The 12,014-nt window shown below is 45.9% G+C and overlaps 1 protein-coding gene across 4 annotated transcripts in view; it reads left to right on the top strand.

The window, feature by feature from the left end:
• LOC119976779 (F-box only protein 36-like) overlaps window positions 1-12,014 on the top strand; it is a 90,503-nt gene that overhangs the window by 67,554 nt on the left and 10,935 nt on the right. For all 4 annotated transcript variants that reach the window (XM_038817550.1, XM_038817552.1, XM_038817551.1 and 1 more), the window contains exon 3: window positions 8,234-8,406. In XM_038817550.1, the coding sequence (XP_038673478.1) occupies window positions 8,234-8,406 (173 nt within the window). The remainder of the gene's footprint in view (window positions 1-8,233; window positions 8,407-12,014) is intronic.

The raw sequence follows: 12,014 nt of genomic DNA, 5'->3' as shown, positions 1-12,014 counted from the left end.
AATTTGCACCCACTGCTTTTTACAGTAATAACTTCATTGCAGTGTTAATGTAAGCCTACTTGTGGCACTAATAAAGATTATTACAATTATTATTATGTGTTAATGGTTCCACCTCATGGTCACATATGCTACTTCTTGTTTAAGTACAGTCTTATAATTCAAGCAAAGACATGTTGAGAAAAGGAACATGTTCATGACACCTGTATGTTATGAATATTTATGTGCAATTGTAACAAACCTGATACTGATAAAATAAATTTCTGTAAAATAACACAAATAAGTGTCAGTTGTAGACTTCATTAACACTCATTCATAAAGCCCCATTTATTACATTTACAACTATTCAGCTAAATAAAACTTTATTACAACAACCATTTCAGCATCTGGAGCATTTTCATTTTATTTAAGCATTGGTCCCACTTCAAAGAGCCTATAACCACTTGTAGCTGTCAATCAAACTGTGAAATGGGAGATGCCTGACTCTGATAATGGGCGATTGTCAAATAAGTCATGCAGTGCAAATCCACTAATGGATCCACTTATGTCAATAGACAGTGTGAAATAGCATGCAATTTTTAAAAAAAACCCTCTGGATATTTTTGCTAAAATTTAACGGGCATGAAAATTAAATGACAGGTGCTGATTGCAGGTTTGCTTTTTTTAAAAAAAATTTATTCCAAACCAAAGTATACAAATCGCCTATTCTTTCAAAAACATAACACAATCCAAACAGTTTGCCATTTTTCTATTTTTTTTCCCCTTTCCTTCTCCCCCTACCCGCTGCCAACAAACAACTCCTTGATTAGGGACAAGAATCTCTTCCATCTTATGAAGAACCCCTCCTCTGACCCTCTGAGAGTGAACATAATTTTTTTCCAACTTAAGAAACTCCGTCACATCCTCCAACCACCACCTTTGGTGGCACCACCGACCTCTACTCCAGTAGAATTCGCAGCCGGGCAATCAGAGTGGCGAAGGCACAATATCACTCCCCGCTCCCCTCGAGTAGCTCCGGCAGCTTTGACACACTGAAGATCGCCACCAGGTAGCATGGTGACTTCCATACCCTAACAATCTCCGGGAGTACCTCAAAAATCGAGGTCCAAAAACGTAGTAATCTCGGACATGACCAAAACATTTGGATATGATTTGTCGGTCCCCTTCCACAATGCTCGCATTTATCCTCTACCTCTGGGAAGAACCCGCTCATACAAGCCCACATCATATGAGCCCTTTGCACCACTTTAAACTGTGCCAGGCTAACCCAAACACAGAATGATATCACATTCACCCAGTGCATAATTTCATTCCAGGCCCCATCATCCCATTTCCACTCCCAGCTGTTCCTCCCACTTCTGCTTTGTTTCTCCAAATCCACAAACAACCCATGTCTGCAATCTTCCCATCCCCCAGCTTGACCTGTGTTAACAACCTGTCCAGCAAGGTACACTCCAGCAGTTGAGGGAAAGATGGTAGTCCTGCATATATCTGAACTCACCCCCTCAGCAACTGGTATCTCTCCTGCAACTCTACCAACTTTGTGAACTTGCCTTCCACGAACAGATCCCTAACCCGCTCCACCCCTTTTCTCTGTCAACATCTGTACGTTGCGTCTATCTCCGCCGGAGCAAATCCGTGAATCACACATCGCCCCTATGCCAAAGTGCCGCCTCGACTGGTTCAGTACGTTTAGATGCAATTCAACCACCGGGCTCACAATGAACTTAATCAGTGAGAACTGGAGGGGGGGGGGGGGGGGGGGGCATTAGCCAGTGCCTTAGGCAGCACCCCCCCCCAACACGAAGCCTTCCCCACCTGCACGCATTCCGCCCCCCCCCCCCCCCCTCCCCCCACATCCCCACCATTGCCGCACCTCCTCCACATTTGCCGCCCAGTAATAGCGTAGCAGATTTGGCAGTGTCAGCTCTGCCATCCGTCATTCTCTTCAAAAAAAAACCTCAGAATTCACAGCACCTTGCCTGCCCATACTAATGTCGAACTTTATTTTTCCACTTTCCGGAAGAACACCTTCGGCAGGAATTTGGGAGGGACTGAAAAATGAACAGAAACCTCGGGAGGACGTTCATCTTGACTATTTGTACCCTCCCCGCCTGTGAGCAGGCAGGCATGCCACCTCTTCAAATCACATTTTACCCCATCCACCAAACTGGCAAAATTCCACCTGCATCGTAGCCCAATCGTGGGCCACTTGACTACCCAAAAATCTAAACCTGCTTTTGGCCAGCATGAATGATAGGACATTCAAATTTGCACTCCTCCCCTGGGCATTAACAGAAACACTTCACTTTTTACCTCCTTTGATCCTAATAAAGCTAGACATCTGCCACCTTTTAGAACATAGAACATTACAGTGCAGTACAGGCCCTTTGGCCCTCGATGTTGCGACGTCCTGTGAAACCCCTCTAAAGTCCCTCTACACTATTCCCTTATCGTCCATATGCTTATCCAATGAACATTTGAATGTGTTTAGTGTTGTCGAGTCCACTACTGTTGCAGGCAGGGCATTCCACGCCCTTACTACTCTCTTGAGTAAAGAACCTACTTCTGACATCCGTCCTATATCTATCTCCCCTCAATTTAAAGCTATGTCCCCTCATGCTGGACATCACCATCCGAGGAAAAAGGCTTTCAATGTCCACCCTATCTAATCCTCTGATTATCTTGTATGCCTCAATTAAGTCACCTCTTAACCTTCTCTCTAACGAAAACAGCCTCAAGTCCTTCAGCCTTTCCTCATATGATCTTCCCTCCATACCAAGCAACATCCTTGTAAATCTCCTCTGTACCCTTTCCAATGCTTCCACATCCTTCCTATAATGTGGCGACCAGACTGAATACTCCAAGTGCGGCCGCACCAGAGTTTTGTACAACTGCAACATGACCTCCTGGCTCCGAAACTCAATTCCTCTACCAATAAAAGCTAACACACCGTACGCCTTCTTAACAACCCTCTCAACCTGGGTGGCAACTTTCAGGGATCTATGGACATGGACACCGAGATCTCTCTGCTCGTCCACACTACCAAGAATCTTACCATTAGCCCAGTACTCTGTCTTCCTGTTATTCCTTCCAAAATGAATCACCTCACACTTTTCTGCATTAAACTCCATTTGCCACCTGTCAGTCCAGCTCTGCCGCTTATATATGTCCCTCTGTAATTTGTAACATCCTTCTGCACTGTCCACAACTCCACCGACTTAAGTGTCATCTGCAAATTTACCCACCCATCCTTCTGCGCCCTCCTCAAGGTCATTTATAAAAATGACAAACAGCAGCAGCCCCAAGACAGATCCTTGTGGTACACCACTAGTAACTGGACACCAGTCAGAACATTTCCCATCAACCACCACCCTTTGTCTTCTAACAGCTAGCCAATTTCTGATCCAAACTGCTAAATCACCCTGAATCCCATGTCTCTGTATTTTCTGCAATAGTCTACCGTGGGGAACTTTATCAAACGCTTTACTGAAATCCATATACACCACATCAACTGCTTTACCCTCATCCACCTGTTTGGTCACCTTCCCGAAGAACTCAATGAGGTTTGTGAGGCATGATCTACCCTTCACAAAACCATGTTGACTATCTCGAACCAAATTATTCCTTTCCAAATGATTATACATCCTATCTCTTATAAACCTTTCCAAGACTTTTCCCACAACAGAAGTAAGGCTCACTGGTCTATAGTTACCGGGGTTATCTCTACTCCCCTTCTTGAACAAGGGGACAACGTTTGCTATACTCCAGTCTTCTGGCACTATTCCTGTAGACAAAGATGTCTTAAAGAAAAATCATAGCTACCTATCTTTTTCAATTACATACATAGAACATACAGTGCAGAAGGAGGCCATTCGGCCCATTGAGTCTGCACCGACCCACTTAAACCCTCACTTCCATCCTATCCCTTCTAAACGTTTTGGATACCAAGGGCAAGTTAGCATGGCTAATCCACCTAACCTGCACATCTTTGGACTGTGGGAGGAAACTGGAGTACCCGGAGGAAACCCACGCAGACACTGGGAGAACGTGCAGACTCCACACAGACAGTGACCCAACAGGGAATTGAACCTGGGACCCTGGTGCTGTGAAGCCACAATGCTATCCACTGTGCTACCCTGCCGCCCTAACCCTAATTTAATTTAATGAAACCTGTCTAATCCTTCAGCCGCAGGTGCATCTCCTGCAGAAAAACTACACCCACCTTTTTAAACGTTTGAATGCGTGAATACCTGCAATTGCTTCACAGACCATTCAACCCCCTCAGATTCCAAGCCACTATCCTCACCGGGGGTTTCTTCTCCTGGGATTTATGTATTCACCACCCGCGACATCTCCCCAGCTCTCGACTTCTGTCTCAGCGATCAGTGTGCCTCTCCACTTCAAGGTCCCTCTCGAAGGCCCCCTCCTCAACCAGGTTCACAAACATCTTCGACACGTAGTCCGTGGCACTCGTTCCCTCTGCCCCCTCCAGCAGACATACGATTCTTAAATTCAGCCACCTGGACCGATTTCTCCTGATCGACCACCTTCACCTTCAACTCCTTACAGGCAGCTCCCAACATCGCCACTTATGCCTTCAACTCCACAGTCCGATCACTGTGATCTGTTACCTCCCTTTGCACCTCACGGATCGTCGCACCTTGCAATTCAAGGTGCTTCTCCACCCACTCCAAGTCTTGCGAAGAGGCGCTACCTCTCCCTCAATCGCCTTGGACTAGTCCCCCTTGCATCGCTAGCCGATGCTGTTGGAGCTCTCTTTTGATCAACATCATGATGCCGACGACGTTCCCAACTCCGCCATGCTTTCTGTTACTGTGCCACGCAGATCCTTCACCTCTGGATCCGCCACCTTATTCTATTTCTGCCGGGTATCCCGCCGACATTCTACTTTGGGGGAGAATTCAACTCCCACCAGGTATTTTGCACAATCTCCAACAAAAGCGCCCATTCACGGGGCAGAAAGGGCGAAAACCAACGCCTCCAAGCAGGTGCCACCTTGTGTGTCACCGATCAGCTCATGGCCACCAATTTTGACCGGTTTGCTGACAGTTCTGATGAGTTTGACAATGATTTTATGGGCTTTTTATGCACCATTATGCTTATTTTTAATAATTCCAAAGGCCATGTGATCTACCCCAAAGGCATGTGACCTCCTCCAAATGTGCTCCAGGACCAAAGAGGAGTATCTTAAGCTATCCAAACGTGTTCACAAAATACAGAGCTGCTCTTAACTGATCTAATCTGCACACTATGGGTTGGATTCTCCATTTGAGACTTAAGGGCTGGATTCTTCGTTCCCGATATTTGTAATCGGCGATCGGGCGGAGAATCCCTTTTTTCGACCGAATCGGGGACAGTGTCTGTTTTCAGATGCTGCACCCCCTCCAAAACAGCGTCATCGAGGAGTACGTCGCACGCCTGGGGGGGGGGGGCAAATTTGAGTGTCCTTTCATTCATGCTCGCCAAAAGCAGGTTTAGATATTTGGGTATTCAAGTGCAATGGAAGAAGAGTAGTCACACATGTGGTGGCTCCCACCAGAGAGCTTTTATTCAAGCCCTCCTCGTCCGGTTTTTGGAGAGGATTTGGGCTGGATGGGTTAACAACAAAGGGATGCCCAATAAATACAAGGCGAGGCAACAGAAAGCTATGTGGATTCATTTCCATGGCTGCCTTTGTAAGCATTGAGAATCTGACAACCTTCTCTCTAGATTGTTCTCCATTTTTAGTCTGCTCCCTTCAACCAGCAATGGTGGCCTTCCTCCAAATCGCAGGCTGTAAGAGTGGGCACTGCTCGAGGAGGAGGAAGCTGCAGCAGCGGTGCGTGCCGCAGAGGGGCAGGTGACAGCCACCCTGGTTGGAGAGGCGGCTGCCCAACAAGCCGAGGAGGAAGAGGTGCCAAGGAGGAGCTGCATGAGGCCTCGTGTGTACTGGCACCACTGCATTCAAGGACCTGCCAAACCGGGCATGCTGTTGAAGATTCCGGCTGAGCAGGAAGACAGTGCGACACACCTGCCAGATGGTTGCACACCTGACATTGCGGGGTATGGGGGAGGACACCCGCTCCCGGTGGCCATCAAGATGACAGTCGCCCTGGTTCCTTCCAGGTGGCGAATGGGGACCTGTCAGGGATCTCACAGACCTCCATGCACAGGTGCATCCGTGCCGTCACGGAGGCCCTGTATCCCTGGCGGCTCAATATGTCCACTTCAATGTATTCAAGGGGCTGGTTTAGCACAGTGGGTTAAGTAGCTGGCTTGTAATGCCGAACAGGGGAGGGGGGTGCAGGGGAGGAGAGCTAACAGTCCTGGAGGTCTGCTCTGGTCTCGACCAGGGTCTGCCGGTCTGCATGCTCACAGCCATGGAGCACAGGGAGTCGACCATCTGCGGCTGGGGCTGTGCCACATCACCCATTGACTGTTTCTTCTCCCTCTGGGACTTGGCCACCTCCCTCTGTGACAGCGCCCCATCGGCCAACCCCTGGGCAATGCCATCAACGTTCCCTGCCATGGCCTGCTGTGACTGAGCCACACTGTGATTTCCAGGTGGCTGTGGAAAATGATCGCCTGTGAGGCGGCAACCCTGTCTTGGGGCTCTGCCAGTGCCTGCACAGAATTCCCCAGGCCTTGGACATTCTGATCCATAGCCAAAACCTTCACCTCCAATCCCTTCACCGCAGACGCCATCCATGCGGTGTTGGCCTGGGTGGCACGCATTGTTGGCACAACCTCCTGCTCCTACACATGTTTGGAGTCCTCCAGCTGCACCTGCAGGTGCTGCATGCTCGCTGACAACCCCTCATGGGGTCCCTGGCTCTGCGACTGCATATCCACTATAGACGGGGCTGTCTGTCCCAGAAGCTCGACGTCGATGCGTCGATGAAACAGGCTGCTGTTATTCTCCTTGCTGTTATCTTGTTGGCTGGGATGTTGTATGTGGGGAGTAAAATGTGTATATGCGGTCAGCCTCCCGAGTGTCAATCGGGGAACCAACGAATCCAGCACCGTTTCTCATTAGAATCAATTGTGTTTCACCTGGCACTGGTGCTAGCCCCTCAACAGTAGCAGAATCGGGGCAGCACGGTGGCTCAGTAGGTTAGCACTGCAGTCTCACGGCGCTGAGGTCCCAGGTTCGAATCCCGGCTCTGGGTCACTGTCTGTGTGGAGTTTGCACATTCACCCCGTGTTTGCGTGGGTTTCGCCCCCACAACCCAAAGATGTGCAGGCTAGGTGGATTGAACACGCTAAATTGCCCCTTAATTAGAAAAAAAAAATTAATTGGGTACTCTAAATTTTAAAAAAAACAGTAGCAGAATCGGTCCAGGTGCGGTGCCAGTTTTGCTATCGTGAAAGTCCACGAATTCTGCATTGGCGTCAACTCTTGGTCTCAGAAACGGGGAATCACACCACTTGTCTTTGGCTTGTGTTGAGCATGCAGCCAGTCAGCAGCATGTTTTGCACTGCTATAGTCATTGAAATGAACCGGCAACATGAATTTGGTACACTGCTTGCCTCAACTCGACAGAACATAGTGTAATTGCACATTGCAATTCCTGCACCTGTTAATGGATCAAATTGAATTTTTTTCCAAAAGTTTTTTATCGACTAAAATTAGACATTAGCTGAGATTGTGAAAGGGAAGGAGGTTGCTTATGAGTTTTTATTTAAAAAATTTAAAGTAATGTGGTTTCACTCAGCTATGAAGCACATACATACATACCTTGCACTCAATAGAGTTTAGATTTAGCAAACAATCGTCAGAGAAAAAGCAAACAATGTTACAAACTTTGAACAGGTTGCAGTTAAACATTAACCATAATTAATCTTTTCAATCCCCTAATACCATGGAATCAGACATCCAAAACTGATCCAAATTTGCACAATGTTTACCGAGGAGGTTGCAGTAACATAGGATAACTGCAGGTTAAATGAAAATCGGCAGACACAGAATTCTATATGTTTTAAGTTCCTGTAGATTGACTGAAATTTGGGTTTGAAAGTTTCCCAAAAATAGTGCATCTAAATTCAAAGGTGCTCTTTCGAACTTTCATGTTCAGATTGGCACCAAGGCAAATTACCATAGACACAGCTTATAATGTGCATCTCGGGTCTTGCGCACTGCTGATACTGCAACCTTTAACAAAATTACATTTTTTAAAAGAATAAAGGTCTCAATGATTTTCTAAACACCTATATTTTTTGTTTTAAATTTTAGTTCATGTTGGTGTGATCTTTGGCAATGAAGTCTTCAAGTATATTTGCAACCTATGTCAACATCAGTTTGATTATCTCAATCGCATTCCTCAAGGCCTGCTCATGTACATAGTTTCATTTTTGGAGCTTGAGGACATTGCCAGCCTCTCCCAAACGTCCAGAAAATTTGAAACGGTAAAATATTTTATTGCTAATTTGATCAGTATTTGAGAAAACTGAAAAGTTGAAATAATTTAGTCTTGAATCATGCTTTTTTTTCTAATCATCATGGGACAGAGATCAATTAAAATAATCACCCAATTTTATTGTGTCTCACAATAGATCTAAATATAATTAATGGCTAATTTTCTGAAGTCAGAGTTTCCCATTTAAAAAGGGAAATGGGCAAGGGGGGATGCATTAAACAGCAGTAAAACAAGATACATGAAGGATTAAGATAAACAGGTGGTGTTGTGTGAGAAATAGTAAGGTATTAGGTGGTCCACACTAAAGAGGGAATGCAGTATGATCTACATTAAGTTTAACACACACTGTGGCAATTAATGTTGGTAAACTGCAGGTTCAGACAGACACATCTGAATATGATGCCATGTGCTGGAGCGAGGATATTCTGGAGGGGGTCAATGACAGAATCTATTTGATTAAAAGTTAAGAAACATTCAAAGTGCCATTACATATTGGGTGTATTCTATCAGCCATCAAATGATGGGAAAGATGTAGAGGAGCAAATTTACAAGGAAATTTCAGAGAGATGAATAGGAGTAATTGTGATTATCCTAATATAGACTCGGATAGTAATATCAGCTAGAGAGGAAGAGTTTCAGAAGTGCATTCAGGAGAATTTTATTAATTATTGTTTCCGATGCCACAAGGAAGGGCGGATTGCTGATATGGTTCTAGTAGAGAATGAGCTTGGTCATGTGGATCAAGTGTCAGCAGGGGAACTTTTATAGAACAGTGATCATAATATCATACGGTTTAGGAGATGTATGGAAAAGAACAAGGTGCAACCTAGAGTAAAAATATATAATGGAAAAGGGTCAGTTTAAATGTGATGGGAATGGATGTATCCTGGATCAGTTAGAATCAAAGATTTTCAGGCAAAACAGTAAAGGAACAATGGACTACCTTTCAAGAGGAAATGGTACAGTTAAGGGACATTCCCACAATGGAAAAAGGTAGGCAACCAAAGGTAAAACTCACGAGATGATAAAGAGTAAGGTGAAGCGCAACAAAGGCACAGATGCAGATGTTAGATTGATGATACAAATGAGAACCAGCCTGAATTTAGAAAGTTCAGAGGGGAACTGAAAACGAAAATAAGTAAGGTAAAGAAGGCCTAAGAAAAGACTGGCAGCTAGTATAAAAGGGATTCAAAAGTCCTCCATGGGCACATAAAAGTAAAAAAAATCATAAAAGGAAGGGTAGTCCATTGTTCCTTTACTGTTTAAGGGTGGGGCCCATTATGACCAGAGCATGGAAACAGTGGTGATAGCTGACATACTAAATGTGTACTTCGCATTTGTCTTCACCCAGGAAGACGACACTGCTGATGTCATAATGGAAGAGGTAGTTGAGATACTGTTTGACTTGATAAAAATTGATAAAGATGAGGGATCGAAGGGCTGGCAATGCTTAAATTCTTTAAGTTTGAGAACCAGATAGGATGTCCTGAGAATGCTGAATGAAGCCAGGGTGGAAATTACGGCAGTACTGACCATAATCTTCCAATCCTTCTTGGATACGGAAGTTGTTCTAGAGAAATGAAGATTTGCAATTGTTACACCCGTGTTCAAAAAGGTGTAAGGATAAAGTGAGCAACCACACACCTCCGGATTGGGAAAGCTGCTAGAAACTATAGGCTGGGACAAAATTAACAGCCACTTCTACAAGTGTAGATCAATTAGGGAAGGCCAGCATGGATTTAACTGTCATGTTGTTGAAATACCAAATAATAGGCATTACAACATCGTTGAACCCCAGGAATAAAAGGGGGAGTGACAGCATAGATACAAAGTTGGCTGAGTGACATGAAACACAGTGGTGGTGAGTCTCTGCTTTTTTTCAGACTAGAGGATGGTATACAGTAGGGTTCCGTAGTCTGTACTCTGACCACAAGTCTTTTTGATGTATATTCATGACCCAGACTTTAGTGTACAGGGTACAATTTCAAAATTTGCAGATGACACAAAACTTGGTAATTATTATAACCCCCACAAGGACCACAGGAGGAAACATGATTAATACTCCCCGTGGAACCCATGAAAGTAAGAGCTCCGGGGGGGGGGGGGGGGGGGGGGGGGTGCGAGGCGAACCACCTGGGCTCATTATGAGTAGAGTAAAGGCAGGCCCAACTCGAGGACTGGTGAGACCTCTCCTCCCAGCGAGGTCTGTAGTGGGAGTGAGATGCAATGCTAAATATAATAAATTAATCTTTGTTAATGACATTCCTTATGAGTTATACTGGCGACGAGAATTTAAGGAAGCCCTGGACTCGTCCGTCAATTCGCGTAACCGCCGGAAGTTCGTATTGAGTACAGTATGTCATAGCATTTAAAATGCTGGTGTTCGGTAAATTGGATGCCTTCGCTATGGGGCTGGAGGATTGGAACCAGGTATATTGGGGGAAAACCAACAAAATCTTCTTCTGTCCGCCTGCGGGGCCCAGACCTTTGGGATCATCAAACGTTTGACCTACCCAGCTGCATCGGATTCTAGGTCATTCGATTAACTCGTGGCAATGGTTTTGGACCCACTACAACCCCAAGCTGTCGGTGATTTCACAAAGGTACCGTTTTAACACTGCGACACGCTCCCCTGGTGAATCAGTTACAGACTTACTAGTCAAAAATGTTACAGAACAGATTCATGTGTGGTACCGATAATTCAGCTACTCAACAGAAGCTGTTGGGGGAAACTATGCTGGTTTTAAGGCGAGCCATTGAGCTTTCCCTCTCTCTCTAAAACATAGAGAAGAGTGTGCAGGGATCTGTTGATTATGGAGTGCATAGTTTGGGCTTTCCTTCTTTTCCGACACCCACTAAGTCACAGGACATCACTCGAACGGGCAGACTCCTTCCAAAAAACAGCTTCCAAGGCAAGTTCGGGGCGGAACCCATACCTTTGGCGCTGTGGCTACCCGGAGGGATCCTTTGCCCGAGGGCGATGGTGTGTGCCGGCTATGTTGCCATCTTTGTGATCAAAGGACTCGGGAGAATCGGGATCACTCATTTTGGTATAGGAGACACCATCTGCGATATCGAACAGGGTCACCTCGGACCAGGGCCTTGCACTTGGGTAACCCAGAAGAGGGTTCCAGTTGATGTTATTAAACTAATCCACATCACCCCAAGGGTCAGTGGAAATCCAGTGGTGATGGATATGGGGCCACGGCCTGCGTTATAGACTTCCACACGATTCAATGCCTCCATAAGGGCATCAGGCCTCTAACTTTGATGGATATCAAGGCAGGATTGGCCACATATGCGGGGGAACAATAAAAATCTTGGGGACCACTGTGACGTCGGAGACATATATACAGCAGTCGGTCAACCTGCCCCTGGTAGTAGTACGTGGTCCGTGTCCAAATTTACTAGAATATTAAGATTTGACTGGCAGCAGATCTTCCGAATGGAATCCGGAAATCTGTACGATGTGCTGAATAATTGTTCAGAGTTTTTTCAGGTGGGTCTGTGCAGAATAAAGGATGCCAGAGCCCACATGTGTGTCGATCCTACTGCTCCGCCCCAGTACTTCCAGGAGAGGCCTGTCCCGTACGCGCT

This window comes from Scyliorhinus canicula, chromosome 13 (assembly GCF_902713615.1).
Source record: "Scyliorhinus canicula chromosome 13, sScyCan1.1, whole genome shotgun sequence".
NCBI lineage: Eukaryota > Metazoa > Chordata > Chondrichthyes > Carcharhiniformes > Scyliorhinidae > Scyliorhinus > Scyliorhinus canicula.
Note: the sequence above shows the minus strand (reverse complement) of the source record. Positions and strands in the feature narration are given on the sequence as shown.